Source organism: Lolium rigidum, chromosome 6 (genome assembly GCF_022539505.1).
Source record: "Lolium rigidum isolate FL_2022 chromosome 6, APGP_CSIRO_Lrig_0.1, whole genome shotgun sequence".
NCBI classification, from domain to species: Eukaryota; Viridiplantae; Streptophyta; class Magnoliopsida; order Poales; family Poaceae; genus Lolium; species Lolium rigidum.
The window spans coordinates 36,151,220-36,175,730 of record NC_061513.1 but is presented as its reverse complement, the minus strand read 5'-3'; the positions used below and the strand labels follow the sequence as shown (position 1 = coordinate 36,175,730).

Genomic DNA, 24,511 nt, shown 5'->3' with positions numbered 1-24,511 from the left:
GAACCGGGAGATGGAGGAGGGGGCCGCAACGATGGCCAAGGCGTTTGAGTTCGTGACGCAGGACCAAGTCCGCTACAAAACTGACATGGAAGACCAGAGCATCGCAGGGAGGAGGAAGACACGCATCTCCGCGTCCGTGATGTCACCCTCACATCCATGGATCGCACCTTCCGTTGTCATGAGGCCAGCATGGCCCACCACCTTGCTCAGGATGAGGGTGAGGTTTACGCCTCGCGGATGAGCCCCGTCGACACCGAGCTATCAGGGCACGCCGGTGGCCAGTTTGCAGCTCGGCTACGAGTAGCCCCGGATGTGGTAGGCCATGTGACGGCAAGTTGGTACGGCCGCCATACTTTTTATGCAATCCTTTAACCATATGTATAAATATGGCCATTTTGAAATAAAATATTAATCACAAGTACTTATTATTATGTGTCAATGAAGGGCGGGCCTAGAAAGGCTCAGTGCGAATAGAAAAATGGTTTTCCACATGTCCGCGTCGACGCATTGCCTCCCTAAATTTGGACCATGGATGTGTTGGTGCAGACAACTCGATCAGTTTGTGTTGGGCCCCTAGTATGGGGTTTTACCTATTTTTTTTCCGGCCGGACACAAACGGCTACTCTTGGTTCGCTTGAATCGGGCCCTGAAGATGCCCTTATGCCCTTTCTCTAGTCTAAAGTTAGGACAACTCCAACAACCTGACGCATTTCGGTCACCAAAAGTGACCGCGCGCGTATTTTTGCGTTGGGTCGCGGACGTGAAATCGGCCTTTGATCCATGATTGTCCGCTTTCGTCTGGGGGTGCCCCTAGTGGTGCGGCGCATTTCGTACTCCAATGTAGGCCATGTTTTTTAGCTACATAGATGAATTTTATCCCTATTTAGGCCATTCAAACCGCGACATCAGTGGCACAAATTACGACTAATGTAGTCCATTATACAATGGGCATTGACGAGGGGTCACCTCGACAATGTCCATGGTTATAAACTTAGGGTTTCGGGGAAAGGGGGTGTGTTGGTGGTGATAATGTTACGACTCCTAGTGTAGTGTGTAGTTACGAAGATATTTTCCCCACAAACGTGACTCGAGGGTTATATTGAACTCTCGGGAAGTTGAGCAAAGAGTTGTCTCTCCTCCTCTTCTTCTAGCAATCTTGTAAAGTAAAATAAAGCCTTGTGTCTCCAACTCCACCGTGTGTTTGTCAAGCACAAGGTTTCGTGTAAGTAAGAGTAAATAAAAGTAGTAACAAAAGTAAAGTAAACAAAACAAATAAAGTAATCTAAGTAAAAGCAGTAAATGTTGATTTTTTTTGGGTTTTTGCATGCAATAAAGATAAGTAAATATTTTTGTATTTTCGGATTAAAATGATGCAGAAAATAGCAAGTAAGATAAATGAAATGAAAAGGTGTTTCTTTAGATAAAAGTTGGACCGGGGTTTATGGGTTCACTTGACTATTATATCTTTTAAGTTGTAGTGGACAATAACAATTAATCAATGAGATATAAATAACATAACTCTAATATCTGTAAAATACGCATTCATAGGGGTATCACGTCCTAACATAGATTTGATGCTACCCGAATATCTTATACTTCACAAGAAAGTAAAAACTCCATGCAATATTGTATTAAGAATTAACAGAGCATAACCATAACTACTTTGACATGATGTTTGAATATCAAATATGATATCTTGAACAAACAAGATCATCACTTCTATCACGTGACGAACATAGAACATGCATTCAACATATCTCTATTGAGGTAGCAAATGGCAAAGCCATAATAGATCTTAAATTGATTGTCACGATCCAATCACTAAAACAATGCTACTCCATCTAATACACATATCACCGCACACACATTCTAGCATACAAGTTGGACCAGAGTCAATACTTAAGAACGGGGTACATAATATGTATCTATCAATACATCTCACACATAATATAATCAGATCTATATGACCATAATCATGTTGGGAAGCTCATATGGTACTAAGAACTACGAAGAACATGAGAAAAATAGATCAAGCTACTGCCACAACCTGCTGCCACAGCTATTAGCCGCCGCCGCACAAAAACCCGCCGCTGCGGCAGACCCGCTGCCGCTACCGCACTATGACAAAAACTCGCCACCGCCGCAGAACCGTTGCCGCCGCCGCGCTACGACAAAAACCCGCTGCCGCTGCCGCACTACGACAAAAACCTGCCGCCACAGCGGACCGCTGCCGCCGCCGCACAATGACACAAAACCCCGCCGCCGCCGCAGATTCTTGTCGCCGCCGCGCAAAACCTAAAACCCCAAGACCAAAAACGCGCATTTTTTTGCGCCTTCGGCGAATACGGCTACGCCACATATGACGACTACGACATCGACCAGACCTCGACCACGGCTACGTCACGCTCGGCTACCTCAACATCGACATCAAGAATACGTCTATAGCAACTCAAGAACTCCAGTCAACAAAGTCTGCGTCATCACTTACGTCCACGACACTCCCGCTGTGACTGCGGGAGGGAAGAGAAGGAACCAGAAGGAGACGTCGGTGATGACAAGGAGGGGAGGAGGAGGAGAGGATGGAAGCGCGAGAATTCAAATCCAGTCGCAAGCGTCCGCTTCACCCCCGCTACGACTGAGGGAGATGTTAGAAGTATAATATGTAGGGGTGTATACGTAAGACTAGGAGTCATCTTCTTGTCCTACAAGTCTACCCCCTCTCCTTGTACCTCTATATATACCCCACGAGGGTCCAAGCAATAACACACAACAATTCTAGAGTTCCAATATTTCCAATAGAAGCCAGCAAACAACACTCCACCAGATAAGGAAGAAGATTATGTCAACGGGGCCTATGACCTATTGAAACAAAGAAAAACTCTCATCACCTAGAAACCGAAAACATCACATATCCCGAAACACCCACTGAACAAAATGAAAACCTCATCCATACTAGTAGACTTAGTGAGCACGTCATGCACAAGTTATAAAAGCCCTCACTTCCACTGAACCACCAAGCAATCTTCAAGGTAAATATCACCATAAAATTTGTCGTTCATGTCGTTGACACCACCATGATGCTAGACAACGCTACATCTCTCCGCGCGCCCATCATCACACGCGCGCCACCGAGACCCTGCTGCACCATGCCGCCGAGACTCGTCATCGTAGATGGTAGATGCCACACAGCTCAACCTAGGACCCCGCGGGAGAAGAACACATAGATCGCCGCCCAACCGCCGAAGCTGTCCAAATGTTCATCCAGCCGATGTATGTCTCCAAAGATGATCCCCACTGGGGTGGCGACACATATATCGCCATCATCCGATCCGGTAAGCCCCCACAATGACTCCAAAAAGGACTTCTACACCTATGGGCGCCGCCATCAATGCTGGTCTCGCTTGTTGGCGCCAATAAGATACAAACACATGGAATTTACTCGTGACCTTATCACGAGAAATGATACAACATAGCTTAAAATATTATGCATATTGTGTAAATACATATTTGGCCACCTACTCTAGTTGGTTATGTGATGCAGAAAATAACTCCCTATGATCCAGACACCGAAGTAAGGACCAAGCCAACACACATGTAAGAAAAATACTCTCCAAGAGAGAGGAAATCTTTTTTCCATAAAAAAACATCGTTCATGCAAAGCCAAATATTCTATTATGTATATGCCAGGATATGACATTGAAAAGCTTTGTTTGTATACCACCTCACCCCTTTTCTTACTCTTTTTTCCTCACTGGTAACTCTGAATTTACAACCCATGTTAGTGTCATCTCTCATGATGATTCTTGTGACCACCTCACACAAAGGACAGGGATGCATTAAGTGCCTGGCCATTAACAAGTTCTTGAGGATCGCAAAGATGGTCAATAATATGGTATAATCATTTAGGATAATGGTGAGCTGCCGGCATACGGGGTAGTGACAATGTATGAACAAAAATGTACTAGATTTATCCTTAAAACCTGGGTAATTTTCATGCAAGAAATTTAAAATTATGTACTCTCTCCGTTCCTAGATATAGGGTGTATAGTTTTTGGTATGGAAATTAAGAAATGCACATTGAGGATAAGTTACACAAATTTTGGGCAAGATTACCCCTGAATTATTGCTTTGAGAAATAGAGGACTTTGCATGAGCTACGAAAATGAAATCGATTCCGTGAAAAAATGGCCAAGTGAGTGGTTCTACGCAATACACCTTATATTTTGGAGTTTTTTTTGGAAAAACTATACACCTTATATCAAGGAACGGAGGGAGTATTACATTGTCCATGTGGAGAAATTGTGTGCTATCTTGGTAGAGAGAGGGGAGAGAGAAGAAAAGTGTGAAAGTGTGTAATGCAACTCTCAAAAGAGAATTCCCTAAAACATAGGGGGTTTGAGTTTTTTTAATATGTAGAAATATATGACCTCTGCAAATTAAGTTCCTTTGTTTCGAAATTCCACGAAAGATTATTTTTCATTGGAAAATCTCCTTTTGAAATTTGACCAAAACAAGTATGATGTGTGATCCTTTGTGCGGGTCAAAGTTGTTCCATTTTTTGCATCGAGTCTATGGGATAATTGTGTTTTTAGAAAATAAATAAATAAATAAAAATGACTGCTTATTTTGTTACAAAAGAAAGAGCTCTCACAGAAGAGGTGAATGTTTTCATGGTGCCTTGAGATAAAGAAGAAGACAAAGTGAGAGGCACAACCGTACAACAACCTTGCATATCGATGGACAGCCTAATACACAACGTAGCAAGCTATATATACGCCAATACACCACGAACATATACATACACGCGTAAGAGTACGTACAAACATAGAGTCATAGAGACGTACGATAGACAAATCAACGGTCGAAGATCGACGAAGTCATGGATATATGCGAGAGACGGTGGCGGCGACGCGCGCGCGCGAGCTATGCTTCCTTTGGTCGAACTGGCCAGCCAGCTAGGCCTAGACGTCGATGACGCGGAAGGCGTCGCGGTTCTTGATGACGACGTCGTACATGTGGACGGAGCTGAAGTGGCCGAAGTCCTTGGGGAGGGAGATGAGGTCGACGGAGGAGCGCTTGTGGAACCTTAGCATGCAATCGCCGGCGGCCCCGCCGCCGCCGGCGTAGTAGCGCTCCCAGCCGAGCGCGGTGAGCTTTCGCTCCAGCGAAGCGTAGGAGGCCACCACCTCTCCGGTGGGCGTGTGCAGCAGGGCCTTGCGCCGGACCACCCCGCCGGCTGCCGCGGCCGCCGACGCCGGGTTCTCCACCAGCTTCACCACTCCGTTCCGGAACACCCACACGCCCGACATGCTTTCTTCTGGTAGCTTCTTGTTGGCCTGGATGTGTACTTGATGATTAGTGTGTGTGCGTACTTTGGATTTGGAGGTTGTTGATGCTGGGATGTGGAAAAGGATGGGGCGGGAGAGGCTATAAATAGAGGTGGTACGTACGTGCCGTGCCGCGAGCGGTGCATGATGCGTCTGGAGATAGGGAGAGCACATGGCCCCGCCGTGTTTATTCACTCTCAGAGAGTGTGCTCCAATATACTGTAGTTCGATAATTCCCTTTGGGGAAGATTAAAATAAGATCTAACCAATGATGAGAATTGTTCGTACACCACACACGTGCAAGTGAGTGTGGCGGTGTGCATTTTGCCGTGCCGGTGAAGAAATGGACGGTCAGCATGGAACGGAATGGATGTACACTTGTACGCGCAGCATCTCATTCGCGCCGACGTGCATGTCCGAAGCCTATGAATTTAAACACGGTAGATACTCTGCGGATGCAGTATAGATGTAGCTTAGGCATTAAGATACGTATGTGAATTGTAGATATCAAAAGGGATCTTTGGAGGGAGAACTAATCCGCGGTTGGATGGTTATGAAGATAGTGTTAGCCTACCGAATAGAAATTGAATCTCAGGATTGATGCTTTGGTGTCTCATGAAAATAAAATATTATTCTAGTGGGAGGTGATGTTCCTTGTCGATAGCGAATCGTATGTGGTGATTTCTTCAATCTCAAGACCTCAATCTCTCGAAGATGCTCATAGGAGTTGTGTGTGTGATCGTCTGTATTGTGTTTCTTAAAAGAAGATCTTTGTGCCATCGCAACGATGCCTCTTCTGTACATGGTGTTAGATATAATTGTGTAGTCCCTACTAATAGATTGCTCTTGATTAAAATGGCTAGAGCATGTAATTATATATGGTATCAGAGCTAATATGTATTAAGTTTAAGACCCTATCCTGGCAGTGTTATAGAAAAGATTTTGCGGGATACATGAAACCTATGTCTAAAATTTAAAATAGCCTAGACATGAACAGATGTACGTGCTAAAATAAATATATTGCATAGCCTCTTTTTATCGGATCATGGGTTGAAATCCTACTCAACGCAGTATTAAAAATAAATATTTGCGGTTTTCCTTGAGAAAGATCCAACGATCTACATGTAAGAACGTCTCCAGCCGTCTCCCCGGGAAGACCCTCAGGATGCATTTTTTTCATCCGGATGGACGAAACTGGCCCAGTCGCACCCTCAGATCCTCGTTTTTGCCCGGATTGGGCCTTTCATCCATCCGGCGAACCCATGTCAACCCTGTCCCCCTGGGGAGCGTCCGGGGACTTCGGACGAGAGAAAAGCGCGGGAATCGTCTGGTAGCCCCGACTTGTCGGCGACAAAGGCCGATCGTCGTCGTCGTCGCATCGTCTTCCCGGGATACGGCACGCATGCGTTTTGGGGGAAATTTCTGGTTCTACGGCAATACCCTCGTCGAACGAAAGCTTTGAACAAACTAAGTGGTGCAACATAGACAAATTACATATAAAACTTCGAAAAAACATAAAAGTACATATAAAAACTTTGAAACAAAATTAAACTACTTCTTCTTCCTAGATGGCCCCGCCTCATCGTCATGACGGTGACGCTTCCGGCTCGTCACCTCCTTCGAAGAGCCGGTGTCCTTCGACGTGTCGGAGGAAGTTGTGTACTCCTCGTTGTCGAAGGTGCTCGCCGGCCGCGCCTTCGCCTTCGCATCCGCCTGCGCCTTCGCCCGGGCCGCCGCGTCCTCAGCCTCTTCCTCCTCCTCCTCCTCCTCCTCCTCCTCCTCCTCGGCCTCTTCCTCGGCCTGCTCCTCGGCCTCTTCGTCCTCCTCCTCGTCGGCATCCCATTCCTCCTCGCTGCCCGGCGGCGGAGAATCGTCGCTGCTAGACGATGCAGCTCGGTCCCACCAATGGCGCCATCTAGGAGATTTACCCTCGCTATCGGTGTCCGATGGCAAAGAGAGATTGCTCATGCTGACAGAGGATGGTGATGAGAGAAGAGATGAATGGCGTATGTCGTCGGAAACTGTATATGTAGGTCTATCGATGAAGAGAGCGGCGGTTGCTCTTCCGCGGAGTTCGTGCTCCATTACGGGGGCGGTTCTCGTGTCGAGGCCACTGCGACCGTTCCCGACGAGGCGTTTGGGCTCCCCAAACCACTTCGCGGACCATTACGACGGTTCAATGCGCCGAGGGCACTCCAACGGTTTCCCTTCCCGGCGACTGCACCGTCGCTATGCACGCGGTGGGTGAGCGTCAGCAAGCGACCATGGACTCGCCGCTGGGAAAAAGGGCCTCCCAGGCCAAAAAAAATAAATACATTTTAGCGCCGGATTTCGGCCTGGGGAGCCCCAACGGCTGGAGATGCTCTAAGGCCGTAAAAAACCCACCGGCCTAGACATATATATAGAAGTGTTAGAATATAATTGTGTAGTCTTTCTCAAAAGACCGGTCTTTCAGTTCAACGGACTAGTTAGGTTCACAATTTCATGGAACCTTCTACTAGGATGCAAATTGCAGTAGCTAGGATGGATACGCGCGGGCGTATATGTAGCCGGCCGGAGCAGAGATAGCGACTTCATTTAACTGCATTGGTGATGTGATCGGTGAGCGACGGCTGACGGCCAGCGGGAGAATCATGCCATATGCATGCATAGTGATAGTGCAGCGAGCAGCAGTGACATAGTTGGAATCCAATCCCTCGATCCACGAACCAAGCTAGTTAGCCGTAGATTAGCTTTAGCTATAGATATAGAGCTAGGCCTGCATATGGAAGCATCCATCGATTCGCCGATCGATTGGCCAGAACAAGCAAAGAAAAGTATAGATTCTTCGCGGGTGACTGCAAATAATCGCCGGCCAATCGATCGATGTTGTAAATTCTCTCGCGATCACGTACGGGATAGGCTTTTAAGGTGAGTGAGTGATATATGCTCTCGGGCAATTAACAGATAAGAAGAGGATAGCTCGATTGATCGCGATCGATCGATGTGTGCGTGCGAAAACGGATTCGATCCCCTAATTTGCACGCCCGATCGATCGATCCACCACCTTGTTGAGTGAGAGTATGGGTAATCTTTCTTCCATGTGATCTCTGACCGATCGAGTCAATGAGGACCAGATCAATCATGGGGCACTAGTGCTGCTAAGCCATGGAGGATGTGGCGCGAGTACACGCGCAGATCTTTGAAACCCCACAGGGTGCCCGCCGGTAGCTCCCCCTCACCGGCCGACAGCTGGGATTAGGGCCGGCCCGACCACACGAGCCGTCGCCGTCGACGACTTGATCACACCCGCATCCACAGTATGTGCAGTATATGCGTGCATGCTTGGTTTGATTAGTGTGGTCACGCACGGGTGAGGTCGACCAATCCATGGATGAAGCACGCACATGTGTACCTACTGCATGCGAGATGCGTTGTATGTATCTATGGAGCCTGCTGCTAGCAGGTGCAGGTCCTTTAATGGCCAATAGCGACTGCATGATTGCATCGCCCAGCACGTCAATTTTCCAAGACCAGAGTTGTTGAGATCATGCGTGCATGCAAATTAGCCTTTAATTAGCTATGTTGACCATTCAAAAATGTGTAGAGTGTGGTGGCAATGCCGTGAGCTCATGAAAATGTGAGTATCAAAGATGGGAATACCCCCTCAGTTCGCGCAGTGCACTTTTGAGTTTTTTTTAAGACAGATTAAGAATTTTGCACTGAGAAAATGCCATCCACTATATCTCTCCTACTAATTTTCTGACCCTCATTAGCCTAGTATAAGTGCATATAGAAAATGCGTATGGTATCCAGGAGACTTGTTCAATGGTCTTCACGAGCATAAGATATTGTCCATTAATTCCTGGCCACAAAAAGAGGTGTTTAATAAAGCTACGCATCTCCATCTAGAGGAACAGAGTTTGGCATCAAACGTTGATGCACGAAAGACAAGCCTCATCATCAAGGACACTATCCTATCACAGTGATGGTAAATCTCAGACCGCGTGCTCCTCTTTTCTCCGTGAAGAATAGGATCCTCGATGGCGTGTGTGGAATCTCGAATAGCAGGAATTAAAGGCTATGGCGAATAATATGGGAAAGTTTTTCCTCACTGACAAAATATGAATTAGTTCCTCCATGGATTACATTGTGCCATATATTATAAGACCAAAGAATACAACGGAATCGTTACTGAAATTTATCCACGCTGTCAAATCGGGATTACAAAACATAACCATGTCACAATATGTGCGTGCGTGGGTAGGTTTAGCCATATTCTCCGCGGAAGATAAGACGCAACACGCATATTCTTTATGAATGGTTACAATATCAAGCATATAGATCAAGCTTTTCCTCGTTGGCAAAAGATAAATTGGTTCCTTGCTGGATTGCATTGCGTTATATTTTATAAGACTAAGAAGAATACAACAGAATCATTGTAAATTTATCAGTTGTGCTAATCTGAGAATAGAGACTAAAATTATGTGACAATATGCATGCAAATCTTTCAGAAATAATGTAATAGTTCTCCATCGGAGATAAGACTCAATATTATTATGTGAATGACTGCAATATAAATCATAAGTGTAGGAAGCGCGCAGAGCTCACTTTGTTCCGGGAGACGGGGAGTGGCTGCATTCAAGTCCTTATGGACGCGTATTATTTTTCAAGACCTGACTTTCCTGCTACATTTATGTATTATGAGGACCATGTTTGGTAACTAACAAACATAAAAAAAACAGCATACTCATGCTTAAAGATTGCGCATCTGCGATATTTAGGGGGGGGTGATTCTCTCCCAATTCCCGGAGTGAGATGTCCAGAGATCAATTAGGGGGTCCTCTAGGAGACTCTGGCTTCTCACGGTATTAGAGAGCGATGGCAACCCGATAGGGTCCACCAAGAGTTAGCTTGAATCGAGAGGTTTATCTAGAATGAAGAGAGGAGAACATATCGGTCATAAGGCAGGGGAAGACAAAGCTGAGAACCTTTTCCACTTAGAATGGTAATCGCAGTCTACGTGATCTTATCACCACATAAATGCCAATATGTCTAGAATACATGCGTCGGGAAGAGTGCGGTTTTAACTTGTTCATCAATATACATGCATTTTGTGAAGTATTCATGTCTCCTGTAACCTTCCTTGGAACATGGGATAACACCTCCTCTATGTCAATGGTTCCTTCAGATTTATAAAGCTTCTCGTCGAAGTCATGATCCATCCATTCCATCTCATTGAGATCATAACATATTGTCCCGTTATCACGAACTAGCCACTCAACTCGATTCATCTTCATACGATTGCTTGCCTTTTGATGGAAGAACCTACTATGTTGGTCTCCTTCGGACAACCATTGAACCCTCGCCCTTTGGTTCCACATAATCTCCTCGCGGTTGTCGTGGTATCGTCACGGCATATGCCATAGGGTGACTAACGAAGGTGGTTCCTAGGAGATCTCAAGGCGGTATCTGGATGCGGGTATGGGGACGAGCGACACGGCGACGTACCCAGGTTCGAGGCCCTCCGATGGAGGTAACACCTCTACTCCTGCTAGAGTGTATATGATGATCACACAATACAAGGTTGCTCCTTGAGCTGTGTCCGGCTGCTCCTGGGAGGCTAAGGAAGACAAGAGTCTCTCTCACAGGGCAGCGCTAAGGGTGGAAGTGAAGTGAGAATGATCCATCCCCTGCACGAGAGGGGGTAGTGCGGCTTATATAGGCACCGGCACTTTACATATAAGACCCTATAGTCTACTGGCCGGCTTGGCCGGCTCCGGCTTCCGCTCCTTCCCGAGGCAATGACGTCAGGAGCCGTTGAGGCCTCATGGCCTGTCCCATCCGGCTGCCGAGGTCAGCGGTATGGAGAGGAGGTGTCCCCGTCGCCATCGCCCACCGTAGCCGCACGGATCGACGTGGACCATGATGGCCTATCCGGCGCGTGGCACTATTGCTCCACAGTGCCCCGCGCTTTACGGAAGATGAAGTCAGCGTGGACTTTGGGAACCCGGATTACCAACCCGGTTCTTTCTAGTGCAAGACTCGCCAGCCTCGAGTCGGTCTGAGGTACAAACCCCCGCCGGATATGGCTTGTAGAAGCCGACCCAGCTACGAGCATTGGCGGCCGTAGCCAAGCCGACTAGGACCTAGAGCCAGCCGGCTTCGGACCAGCCGGCCACGGCGCCGGCCGGCTGCTCCTCGCCCGGCCTTTGCCGCGAGCCGGCCGATGGCCAGCCGGCTGCTCCGTGTCCATTGCCCTACCCGGGGTCTTCCCCCGACATTAGCCCCGAAGCCGGCAAGGTCCTGCGTTTAGAAGGACCTAGGCAGGTTTCCCTGGCTTCTTGAATATACTTGACGGCACTTGGAGGGGCCGACTGAGAATTTCCATTCAGCCGGCTGCGCCCTCATCCGGCTCGTTCCGGCCGGCTGCTCCTAGCCGGCCTCTATTTGCACTTATGCAACTTTTGCTTTCTCACAAGTTTTGGCATTATCTCCGCCTTGCTGGGCAAATTTTGGGCCGAGGTGAACTTAATGTCCGGCTCCGGCTTGCGGCGCGCCGGAGTCTCCGCCGCCTCGGGTCCTGCACCCGACTTGACCGGTCTGACGTCAGGGCTCTGCCGCCGGTTCGTCTGGTCACATCAATGTCTCCTCCGGATCCGGTGCGGTCGTGGGCGACGTGGTGTGGCAGTTTCCGGTAACCGCAGCGAACGTGGGCGGAGTTATGGCGCAGAAGATCCGGGCGACGTGGCCACGTCTGCCACTTGGAGGCCAACCGTCCGCCCCGGGCGGCTATAAATGCCTCGCGGGGGGGGATCGAGGCGGCACTTCCACGCACTCCTTCTTCCTCGCGCCCGCGCTCTGCTTCGCTCCGCTCGAGCTCTTCGCCGCTCTTCCTCGCACTCTTGCTGCTCCGGCGGAAGCTCCTCACTGGCGAACTCCGGCGAGAACATCTCCGTCAAGCCGCCACCGCCACTCCGTCGAGCCGGCGCCACGGGGCCCCGCGTTTCAACCGTGCGCCCTTCGCCGCCGCCGTCGCCGCCGGCCTCGCGAGGTTCTTCTTCCCCATTTCGCCTTTCGTGATCCTCTTCTTCGTCTTCTTCGTCAATGGCCTCCGCCAGCGGATCTTGGAGGGGATCCTACATGAGGGACGATGATATCGAGCGCTTGGTGCGCCTCCGCCGGATCCCGTCGACGATGGCCACGAGGGCGCCCGGCGCGGAGGTGGAGCCCAAGCCGGAGCCCGGCGAGCGCGTCGTCTTCGGCGTGCACCTCGACCGTGGGTTGGGCCTGCCGGCGTCCAACTTCTTCCGCCGCTTCCTCGACTACTTCGGCTTGCAGCCGCACCACCTGCCGGCCAACGCCTGCGTCCTCCTCAGCTGCTACGTGGCCTTCATGGAGGCGTACGCCGGCTTGTGGCCAGACATAGATTTCTGGAGCCGGCTCTTCTTCATCAAGGCGCAGACCACCGACGGCCACCTGCGGACCTGCGGTGCCGCCTCGATCTACTCTCGGCTGGGTACGCCCTTCCCCAAGATTCCAACCGTCGACTCGGTGAAGAATTGGCAGATGTCATTCTTCTACGTGCGCAACGAGGGCCAGCTCGTCGACCGGATCAACTTGCCGGAGTTCAATCCGGCTCCTCCAGTCGGCCGGATCAACTGGGGCTACAACGCCCGCACGACGGACCCGGACGCGGAGGTGAGCCAACTCTGGGATTTCCTGGGGGCGGCCGTCGAGAACGGGCTGACCGCCGAGGACCTCCTCTGCACCATCGCCGAGCGCCGGGTGCTGCCGCTCCAAATGCGCACCCACAAGATCGGGCACATGTCCGGCCGGTTCGACCCGACCCGGACGTCCAAGGCGCCGCTCTCCAAGGCCCAGGTGGCCCGCCGGGTGAATAACATCACCAAGGCGAACATGCCGGACGAGTGGAACTACGGGCTGGCGCCCCGCAACAGGGACCTGCCGCCCGAGCTGGTAAGCTTTACTGTTTAGGCCGACTTCCGGCTTGCGCCTGCGAGGCCAACTTCTCTTTCATTCTGCCGACTTCCGGCTTGCTGTTTGCTCATGTCTTCTGTTTTTCTAGCTCTTCGACCGCCAGAACGTCGAGGACGGCGACCTGGCGACAAGGAGGTGGACGCCGGACCAAGCCGGCGACCAGGCCGGTGACGACGACCTGCTGTAGGCGCCTGACCTAGGCGGCCAGGGGGAGCACAATCCGCCCCCTTCACCGGAGCAGCAGTAGGATGAAGAGCCGGCGACGTCCGCCACGGGGCCAATCCCCGCCGTGCCTCTGCGCGCGAGGCCGCCAAGCACCACGGCGACTTCGGCGCCCAAGGGGAAGAAGCGGGTCGGCGACCCCCGCTCCACCGTCGCCTTGGAGGCGAAGGCGAAGAAGCTCCGCCGGCAGCCAGCCGAAGAAGGTTCCGGAGCAGGCCGGGTGAGTTCTCTTTTTCTCTTGTTTGATTCCTTTTCTTTCCTTACTCTTTATGCTTATCTTTTTCTTATTTGTTCGGCTAGGGCCCCCATCAAGTTCGCTCAGGGCGGCGGCTCCCGGCAAGCCCCGCGTGTCGTGTCGCCGCTTCCGCGACAGAGGAGGGAGTCGACGCCGCAGCCTCCGTCGCGCGCGCCTACGCCGCCGCCGCCTGCGGGTACTCCGCCTCCCGCAGGGGCGCCTTCCTTCGCAGTGCCACTGGCCTCAGCGCCTGGCCGTGGCACGCGGGCCGAGCCGACGCGCCAGCCGACGCTGGACGACATGTTCCCGCGCCGTGCTCGTCTTCTGGACCCAGCCGCTGGGGCCGGCCGGGGCATGCCGCCTTCGACCGGAGCCGGAGCCGCGAGGGCTGCGCCGCCTGCGACCGGGCCGGAGCCGGGCCGAGCGTGGTAGTGTTGGTGGAGAGCCCGGAGGGGGAGCCTCAGGCGCTGGAGATGGCTGCGCCGACTGGGCCAACTGCTTCGCCCGGAGCGCCGCCACCGCCGGAGCCGACGAGGGAGGAGCCGGCCAGGCGGGAGCCGACAAGGGATGAGCCGGCGCGCATGGAGGACGCCGACTCGCGTGCGCTGGTGAGGACGGAAGCCCCGTCGGCGCCGGTGGGGAGCCTGCATGTGGCCAAGGGCGCCCGGCTGCTGCACGTGCCGTCCGCCTCCGACTCCAGCCTTGGCTCGGCTGGCACTATGGAGCAGGCGTGGCTCAGCGCTGACTCCTACGAGGTGACCAGCCGGGAGGGGAACCTGTGCCAAGCGTCGGTGAAGATGTTCTTCTCCGGCTTGCAGGCCAACCTCAAGGCCAGGGCTGCCGAGACCACGGCCAACGTCGCCAAGGTGGAGGAAGCCAGCAAGGTAAGCGCTTCATCTGTTTTTCAGTTTGGTTATTATCCTGGTAGCCCTCCGAGGCATGGGCCGGCTGCTCGAAGCCGGTCCGGGTTTCGTCTAGTTGACTGATTTTCTTTCCCCTTAGGCTGTGGCGGATCGGCGCACCAACTTGTACAACCGCGCCGTGACCCACTACCACAAGGCCAAGCTTGACCAGGCCAACTTGGCTCGCGAGCTGGAGGCCGTCAAGGGTAAGATCTTTCTCCTTCCGACTTGATGTCTTCTTTCTTTAGTCTTGGTTGGTCGACGCTTCTTTCTGGCTGCCTTGCAGCTGAAGCCGCCAAGGTCCCGCGGCTGGAGGCGGATCTTCGGGCTGCTCGCGCTCAGTGCACCGAGAGCGAGGAGGCGGGCCGATCTGCAGCCGCCAAGCTCAAGGTGGCTGATGGGGAGCTGGTGCGCCTGCGCCGGCTTGGCTTCGATCCACTTGGTGAATTTGTCAATCATCACCAAGAGATGTGTCATGCCGCCTCGCGCTGTTCTGAACGGGCCCACCATATCCAAGCCCCATACGGCAAACGGCCATGTGATGGGGATGGTTTTCAAGGCGGAAGCTGGCTCGGTGTCTCTTCTTTGCGAAGCGCCGACAGCCGTTGCACTTCTTCACCAACTCTTCGCGTCTCCGAGCGCAGTCGGCCAGTAGAAACCGTGCCGGAAAGCTTTGGCCACTATGGCTCTGGATGAGGCGTGATGTCCGCACTCTCCTTGATGGATTTTCCGTAGGAGTTCAATCCCTTCAGCCGGCTCGACGCACCGCTGGAACACCCCACTTACGCTGCGTTTGTACAGCTGGTGGTTGATGATTGTATAGGCCTTGGCCCTTCTCTCAATCTGCCTGGCCTAGACTCTATCATCAGGTAGCACACCGTCGGTGAGGTAGGAGAGGAATTCTTGTGCCCATGAAGGTACGCATCTTATCTCGAATACGCTAACCAACAGGGCCTCCTGCGTGGGAGCTTCCGGATTCGACTGCATGGTCGCCGGGTTCAGCTTGCTAGCCGGCGGGTTCGGCTTGCTAGCCCCCGAGTTTGGCGATGAAGCCCCCGGGTTGGACTGAGAAGTCCCCGGGTTCGGCATGGTAGCCAGCGGGTTCGGCTTGTTAGCCCCCGACTTGGGCGATGAAGCCCCGGGTTCGGCCGAGCAGCCCCCGGGTCAGCCGGCACGAATATTGAATCCGAGTCCGGTGACGGTATGATGGACGGCTTCTTGAGAATCGTCAAGGCGACACCCGGCGGAATGGCTTGCCGGGTTGAGCCAATCTTGGACAAGGCGTCAGCCGCCTCGTTGTTTGCTCGTGGCACATGGTGGAATTCGCAGCCGTCGAAGAAGCCGGATAGCTGCTGGACGTGGAAGCGGTATGAGGCCATGTTGGCGTCCTTCGCGTCCCAGTCGCCAGATGCCTCGCCGTATAACCAAGTCGGAGTCGCCGAAGCGAGTATGCGACGCACGCCAATCTCCTTGGCCAGCTTCAGCCCATGAATGAGCGCTTCATACTCCGCCACATTGTTGGATGCGGCGAAGTGGATCTCGCAGGACGTAGTCCAGCCGGTCTCCCTTGGGAGAGGTGATGACGATGCCGGCTCCCAAGCCGTTGCGCATCTTCGAGCCGTCAAAGTGCATCTTCCAATGTGTGGAATCCGGCACAGGCGGCAGGTACTGCATCTCGGCCCAGTCGACGAAGAAGTCCGCGAGGATCTGCGACTTGATGGCTGTGCGCGGCTCGTAGAGGATGGTGTGGGCGGCTAGCTCTAGAGCCCACTTGGCAACCCGGCCGTTGGCGTCTTTGCTGCCAATGATTTCCGCCAAGGGCGCTGTGGCAACCACCTTGATGGGGTGCTCTTGGAAGTAGTGCTTGAGCTTCTTGGCCGCCATGTAAACGCCGTAGGTGACCTTCTGGTAGTGGGGGTAGTTTTGCTTCGACTGGGAGAGCACTTCGCTGAGGTAGTAGACTGGGCGCTGAACTAGCTGCTCCCTGCCGGCTTCTTTGCGCTCCACCACCAGGACAACGCTAACCACTCGGTTGGTGGCTGCGATGTACAACAGCATCGGCTCCATTGAAGCCGGCATTGCAAGGATTGGCGCGGCTGAGAGCACGCGCTTCAAGTCACGGAAGGCTTCATCCGCCTGCGGTGACCAGACGAACTTGTCCGCCTTCTTCATCAATTGATACAGGGGCAGTGCCTTCTCCCCCAGCCGGCTGACGAAGCGGCTCAAGGAGGCCAGGCAGCCAACGAACTTCTGGACGTCCTTGGGGCACTGCGGCAGTTCCATCTTCTCCAGGGCACTGATCTTCTCTGGGTTGGCTTCGATCCCTCGCTGAGAGACGAGGTAGCCAAGGAGCTGGCCAGATGGCACGCCGAATGTGCACTTGGCCGGGTTGAGCTTCATCCGGAATCTTCTTAGATTGGTGAAGGTTTCTCTCAGGTCATCAAGGAGGGTAGTCGTCTCCTTGGTCTTTACAACGACATCATCCACATATGCGTGAACGTTTCCGCCGATTTGATCCCGCAAGCATTTTTGCATGCACCTTTGGTAGGTGGCGCCGCATTTTTCAAGCCGAACGGCATAGTCGTGTAGCAATAAGCCCCGTACGGGGTAATGAACGAAGTCTTTATTTGATCATCCGGATTCAAAGGAATCTGGTGGTAGCCCGAATAGGCATCTAGAAAAGACAACAGTTCACCGCCGGCAGTCGAGTCTATGACTTGATCTCTGCGCGGCAGGGGGAAGGGGTCCTTTGGGCACGCCTTGTTCAGGCTGGTGTAGTCGATACACATGCGCCGAGAGCCGTTCTTCTTCAAAACCAGGACCGGGTTTGCCAACCGAGTCCGGGTGCAGCACTTCCATGATGAAGCCGGCTGCCAGCAGCCGAGCGATTTCTTCACCGATGGCCTTCCTTCTTTCTTCGGCGAAGCGCCTGAGAGGCTGCTTCACCGGCTTGGCTTCAGGCCGGACGTGGAGGTGGTGCTCAGCCAACTCCCTCGGCACACCCGGCATGTCTCTTGGAGTCCATGCGAAGATGTCCCGATTCTCACCGGAGGAAGCCGGTGAGCTCGCTTTCCTATTTCCTGCTCGAGCCGGCACCAATGGTGACGTACTTGTCCGGCTGGGCCGGGTCCAGCAGGATCTTCTTGGTGTTGTCGGCCGGCTGGAAGTGAGTCGTCCCAGCCGGGTTGCTCGCAGCCGGCATGTCCGTCTCGCGCGGCCTTGGCGAGGGCGACGGCGTCGTGGATGAGCTGCTTCTCGGTGGCGATGACCAGCGTCCGGGCCATCTTGGAGCTCGCGTGGCGCGAGCCCATGGAGCGGCGATAGTCGCCGGCTATGGTGATGACCCCCTTGGGGCCGTGCAGCTTCATCTTCGGTACCCATAGTGGGGCACCGCCATGAACTTGGTCGTGGCCGGCCTGCCCGAGAGCGCGTGGTAGGGACTCACGAGGTCCACCACTTCGAACTCGATCTTCTCGGTGCGGAAGTGATCCGGCTTCCCGAACATCACCTCCAGCGTGATCCGGCCAATCGGCTGGCAGCAGTGGCCCAGCATGATGCCATGGAAGACGGTGGGGGTGGGACGCAGCTCGGCTTCTTGGATGCCTAGCTTGCGGGCGGTGTCGCGGTAGAGGATGTTGATGCTGCTGCCGCCGTCGATGAGGACGCGCGAAAAACGCACGCTGCGCCGGGTTGTGCCAATGGTGGGGTCGAGGACCATGGCGTAGCTGCCCGGCTTCGGCAGGACAGCCGGTGTGTCGCGGCGATCAAAAGTGATGGCCTGCTCGACCGGTTTAGGTATCGGGGGACCGGCGGTATGACCGCGTTGACCTCGAGGAACGGCTCTACCGGCTCGTCTTGTCCTCGGGCTCGGAGGTGAAGATGATGTAGGTAGCATCTTCGGCCAGATATCGGCCATGGTGCACTTGGTTAGCCTCGTGGTGCTCGAGGTTGGCGTTCTCGCGCCGGCTGCGCCACCCGGCCCGCCGGCCGGAGGGGGCGGGGGTGGAGGCGGGAGAGGTTCACCGCTTGTCGCCCGCTTCATGAAGTGGCGGTCGCGGGTGGTGTGGTTGGAGGGGTTCTTGCCGCCGTGGTACTTGCACGGCGAGTCGAGCATCTGCTCGAAGGTGTACTTCGGCTTCCACTGCCGATCTTGCTTCTGGCGGCGGCTGCCGCCTGCCGCGTTGTCTGCCACGGCGGCTACGTGGGCGGAGCCGTACCGGCGGTCCGGCTGGTCGATGTGACGCTTGCCGCGGTAGTTGTCCCGCCGGCTGCCATGAGAGGCGCCGTCTGCCGGCTTGTGTTCAGCCGACTTGTGGTGGTCCCGCCTGGAGGGAGCCGGTGCTGGTTCAGCCGTCGCCTTGCCGGCTTCTTCAGCCAGCGCGTACTTGTCGGCAATGGCCATGAGGGCGGCCATGGACTTGGGCTCGCTGCGGCGCAGCTTGTGCCACAGCATGGTGTTGGGCCGGCAGCCACCCATGAAGAAGCTGATGGCCTGGATCTCGTGCACGCCCTCACAGGAGTTGCGCATCTCGCACCAGCGCGTCAGGTACGCGCGATCCGTCTCGTCCGGGCCCTGCTTGCACATCTCAAGTTGTTGGGGGCGACCCGGCCGGCGATAGGTGCCGGTGAAGTTGCTGATGAAGGCCTCCTCGAAATCATGCCAGCCGTTGATGCTGCCGGCTGGCAAGTTGTTGAGCCAGGTGCGGGCGGAGCCGACCAGCATCAGGGGGGAGTAGCGCACCGCCCGGCGCTTGTTGCCTCCGGAGATGCCGACCGCGGTGGAGTAGTCCCGCAGCCGGTCCTCCGGCTTGGCGGTGCCGTCGTACTTGGGTGTGTCACGGGGGAGCTGGAAGCCGTCGAGCATGGGCTCGTTGGCGATGCGGGGCCCGAAGCACTTGGGGCAAGCCGGCGCCTCCTCTTCCGCGATGCGGGATTCGACCAGCCGATCGAGGCGGTCTCTGGCGTCGACGGGCTCGATGCGGGGGCCCAACCGGGAACGTGCCGGCTGCCGGGTGCCGGTTCGCTCTGGGAGCCGGCCCGTGCCGGCGCCTTGGCGCCGCCGGCCTCGGAGTCATGCTCCTCGTTCCGGTTTGGTGGTGGGCGGCTGCGGCCGCTGTGGCCGCCGTCCGGCCCGGCTTGTCCGGCTTGAACCTGCGCGGGTGTCGCGGGAGTCTCTGTGCCGGCTTGGTGCGGGCGAGGCGGACTCGGTCGTGTCTCTGTTGGGGTCCTTGCTGGTGCCTGCAGCAGCGCGGACGGGAGGAGCTTTCGAAGCACCATACCTGGGGTCCTTGGTCTGCTCAGCTGCAGCCCGGCACAGGTCAGCTACGCGCTGCGTCTGGCGGCGCAGCTCTTCTCTGTCGAGGAGGGCTAGCTCCTTCGAAGCCGCTTCGGCTGCGAGGATGTTCTTGTCGGGGGTGTTGTAGACGGGCAGCTCCGCGGACGGAGCCGGCGCTTCCGCGCCGTCGCGCTCGATCTCAGCGCCTAAGCCGCCTCCGCGCTTGCGGATCATGCCGGCTCGGCTGGGGTTGTTGCCGCCTGGCGTGAAGCCATGGGCGTGCTCGAACTCACGCTGGGTGATGGCCAGCTGGCGCTTGGCTGCAGCCAGCTCTTCGGCCTGCTGGAGGAGGAGCTGGCGATGTGCTTCCAGGTCCGCCTCGACGGTGGCGGCGTCGCCGCCTACGGTGAGCGGGGAGCTCAACTTCGTCCGGACTTCGTTCAGCCGGGATGGAGGTGGGGGCGCCTTTGGGCCCGAGCCGGAGGCGTTGGGGTCGACGTTGCGCTCCAGGTTGGGGCCGCGGGTGCGCGGGTTCTTGGTGGGGAGCTCCTCGCCAGCCATCATGACTTGCACGACGGCGGGGCTGGCGGGAGCGCTGCTGCCGGCTCGCGGAGGAGGGTAGCGCGGCGGTGCGACGGTGGCGACGTAGACGTCGTGGCCGCCGAAGGAGATGACGCTGCCGCCGGCTGGGAAGGGCCGGTCGGCGAAGCAGCCAGCGTTGTCGCTGACGCAGTCGAGGGAGCCGAATCTCCGGATCAAGCCCGAAGCGACTCGCTCGCCGGTGGTGATGGTGAGGCCCGTCCGGATGAAGACACCGGCCGAGGATGCTGAAGGCCCCACGGTGGGCGCCAAATGTCGTGGTATCGTCACGGCATATGCCATAGGGTGGCTAACGAAGGTGGTTCCTGAAGGAGATATGCCCTAGAGGCAATAATAAAGTGGTTATTATTTATATCTTTATGTTTATGATAAATGTTTATATATCATGCTAGAATTGTATTAACCGAAACATTAGTACATGTGTGATATATAGACAAACAAGAAGTCCCTAGTATGCCTCTTAAACTAGCTTGTTGATTAATGGATGATTAGTTTCATAATCATGAACATTGGATGTTATTAATAACAAGGTTATGTCATTGTGTGAATGATGTAATGGACACACCCAATTAAGCGTAGCATAAGATCTCGTCATTAAGTTATTTGCTATAAGCTTTCGATACATAGTTACCTAGTCCTTATGACCATGAGATCATGTAAATCACTTATACCGGAAAGGTACTTTGATTACACCAAACACCATCGCGTAAATGGGTGGCTATAAAGGTGGGATTAAGTATCCGGAAAGTATGAGTTGAGGCATATGGATCAACAGTGGGATTTGTCCATCCCGATGACAGATAGATATACTCTGGGCCCTCTCGGTGGAATGTCGTCTCGATGTCTTGCAAGCATATGAATGAGTTCATAAGAGACCACATACCACGGTACGAGTAAAGAGTACTTGTCGGGAGACGAGGTTGAACAAGGTATAGAGTGATACCGAAGATCAAACCTCGGACAAGTAAAATATCGCGAGACAAAGGGAATTGGTAATGTATGTGAATGGTTCATTCGATCACTAAAGTCATCGTTGAATATGTGGGAGCCATTATGGATCTCCGGATCCCGCTATTGGTTATTGGTCGGAGTGAGTACTCAACCATGTCCGCATAGTTCTCGAACCGTAGGGTGACACACTTAAAGTTGGATGTTGAAATGGTAGTACTTGAATATGGAATGGAGTTCGAATATTTGTTCGGAGTCCCGGATGAGATCCCGGACATCACGAGGAGTTCCGGAATGGTCCGGAGAATAAGATTCATATATAGGATGTCATTTTATGTGAAATAAAATGTCGCGGAAGGTTCTATGGAAGGTTCTAGAAAAGTCCGGAAGAAACCACCAAGGAAGGTGGAGTCCACATGGGACTCCACCTCCATGGCCGGCCAGCCCTAGGTGGGGAGGAGTCCCAAGTGGACTCCCCCATAGGGGGCCGGCCACCCCCCCACATGGGAGGTGGAAATCCCACCTTTGGGTGGGAGTCCTAGTTGGGCTAGGTTTCCCCCCTCTTATGGAAGGTTTTTTGTTCGGGTCTTATTCGAAGACTTGGACACCAACACTTGGGGATCCACCTATATAATGAGGGGCCAAGGGAGGGGGCCGGCCACCCCAAGACCATAAGCTGGCCGCCCCCCTTGAGTGGCCGGCCACCCCTCCCAAACCCTAGCCGCCCCCTCTCCTCCATATAGCCCACGTAGCTTAGCGAAGCTCCGCCGGACTTCTTCACCGCCACCGACACCACGCCGTCGTGCCTGTCGGATTCAAGAGGAGCTACTACTTCCGCTGCCCGCTGGAACGGGGAGGTGGACGTCGTCTTCATCAACAACCGAACGTGTGACCGAGTACGGAGGTGCTGCCCGTTCGTGGCGCCGGAACCGATCGTGATCAAGATCTTCTACGCGCTTTTGCAAGCGGCAAGTGATCGTCTACCGCAGCAACAAGAGCCTCATCTTGTAGGCTTTGGAATCTCTTCAAGGGTGAGACTCGATACCCCCTCGTTGCTACCGTCTTCTAGATTGCATCTTGGCTTGGATTGCGTGTTCGCCGTAGGAAATTTTTGTTTTCTATGCAACGTTATCCTACAAAAATCCCTTCAGTGGTATCAGAGCCGTGTCTATGCATAGATGGTTGCACGAGTAGAACACAATGGTTTGTGGGCGTTGATGCTCTTGTTATCTTTAGTTTGAGTACTTTGCATCTTTGTGGCATACTGGGATGAAGCGGCTCGGACTAACTTTACATGACCGCGTTCATGAGACTTGTTCCTCGTTCGACATGCAACTTGTATTGCATAAGAGGCTTTGCGGGTGTCCTGTCTCTCCTACTATAGTAAAGATTCAATTTACTCTTCTATTGAAAACATTAGTATCAACGTTGTGGTTCATGTTCGTAGGTAGATTAGATCTCTCTCGAAAACCCTAAACCACGTAAAATATGCAAACCAAATTAGAGACGTCTAACTTGTTTTTGCAGGGTTTGGTGATGTGATATGACCATAATGTGATGATGAATATGTATGAGATGATCATTATTGTATTGTGGCAACCGGCAGGAGCCTTATGGTTGTCTTTAAATTTCATGTTGAGTAGTATTTCAAAGTAGTTGTAATAGTTGCTACATGGAGGGCAATCATGAAGACGGCGCCATTGACCTTGACGCTACGCCGACGATGATGGAGATCATGCCCGAAGATGATGGAGATCATGTCCGTGCTTTGGAGATGAAGATCAAAGGCGCAAAGACAAAAGGGCCATATCATATCGCATATGAACTGCATGTGATGTTAATCCTTTTTATGCATCTTATTTTGCTTAGATCGCGACGGTAGCATTATAAGATGATCCCTCACTAAAATCTCAAGATAATAAAGTGTTCATCCTTAGTAGCACCGTTGCCAAGACTTGTCGTTTCGAAGCATCTCGTGATGATCGGGTGTGATAGAATCAACAAGTGCATACAACGGGTGCAAGACAGCTTTGCACATGCGGATACTAAGGTGGCCTTGACGAGCCTAGCATGTACAGACATGGTCTCGGAACACGTGATACCGAAAGGTAGAGCATGAATCATATGGTTGATATGATGAACACTTTGAGTGTTCGCCATTGAAGTCACACCTTTTCTCGTGATGATCGGGCTTAGGTGCGGTGGATTTGGTTCGTGTGATCACTAAGACAATGCGAGGGATATTGTTTTGAGTGGGAGTTCACCTAGATTTTTAATTATGTTGAATTAAAATTTGAACTCAATTTGTCATAAACTAAGTCTAAACTATTGCAAATATATGTTGTAGAGATGGCATCCCCAATCAATTTTAATCAGTTCCTAGAGAAAGAGAAACTTAAGAGCAACGGTAGCAACTTCACCGACTAGTTCCGTCATGTGAGGATTTTCCTCTCTGGCGGAAATCTACAATTTGTGCTTGATGCACCGCTAGGTGACCCTCCTGCAGAAGATGAAACTGATGAAGTAAAAGCTGTTTACGCGACTCGGAAAACTCGGTACTCTCAAGTTCAGTGTGCCATCCTGTGCAGTCTGGAATCCGATCTTCAAAAACGTTTTGAGCACCATGATCCTCATGAGTTGATGAATGAGCTGAAAGCTATATTCGAGACTCATGCGGCCGTGGAATGCTATGAAGCATCGAAACATTTCTTCAGCTCGTATGATGGAAGAAGGCAGCTCCGTTAGTGAGCACATGCTCGCCATGACCGGCATGCGAAGAACCTCAGTGACTTGGGAATAGTGATTCCTAATAGACTCGGGATTAATCGTGTCCTTCAATCACTGCCACCAAGTTACAAGAACTTTGTGATGAACTACAATATGCGAACATGAACAAGGAGTTACCTGAACTCTTTGGCATGCTAAAAGCTGCTGAGATTGAGATCAAGAAAGAGCACCAAGTGTTGATGGTCAACAAGACCACCGGCTTCAAGAAACGAGGGCAAGTCTAAGGGAAAATTCA

General features: G+C 53.3%; 1 protein-coding gene across 1 annotated transcript; it reads right to left on the bottom strand.

The window, feature by feature from the left end:
• Window positions 1–4,647: 4,647 nt before the first annotated feature.
• On the bottom strand, window positions 4,648–5,389 carry LOC124665350 (flowering-promoting factor 1-like protein 2). The gene has a single exon (XM_047202762.1). The coding sequence runs from the start codon at window positions 5,307–5,309 to the stop codon at window positions 4,962–4,964; it is 348 nt and encodes a 115-aa protein (XP_047058718.1). The 5' UTR covers window positions 5,310–5,389; the 3' UTR covers window positions 4,648–4,961.
• Window positions 5,390–24,511: the final 19,122 nt, after the last annotated feature.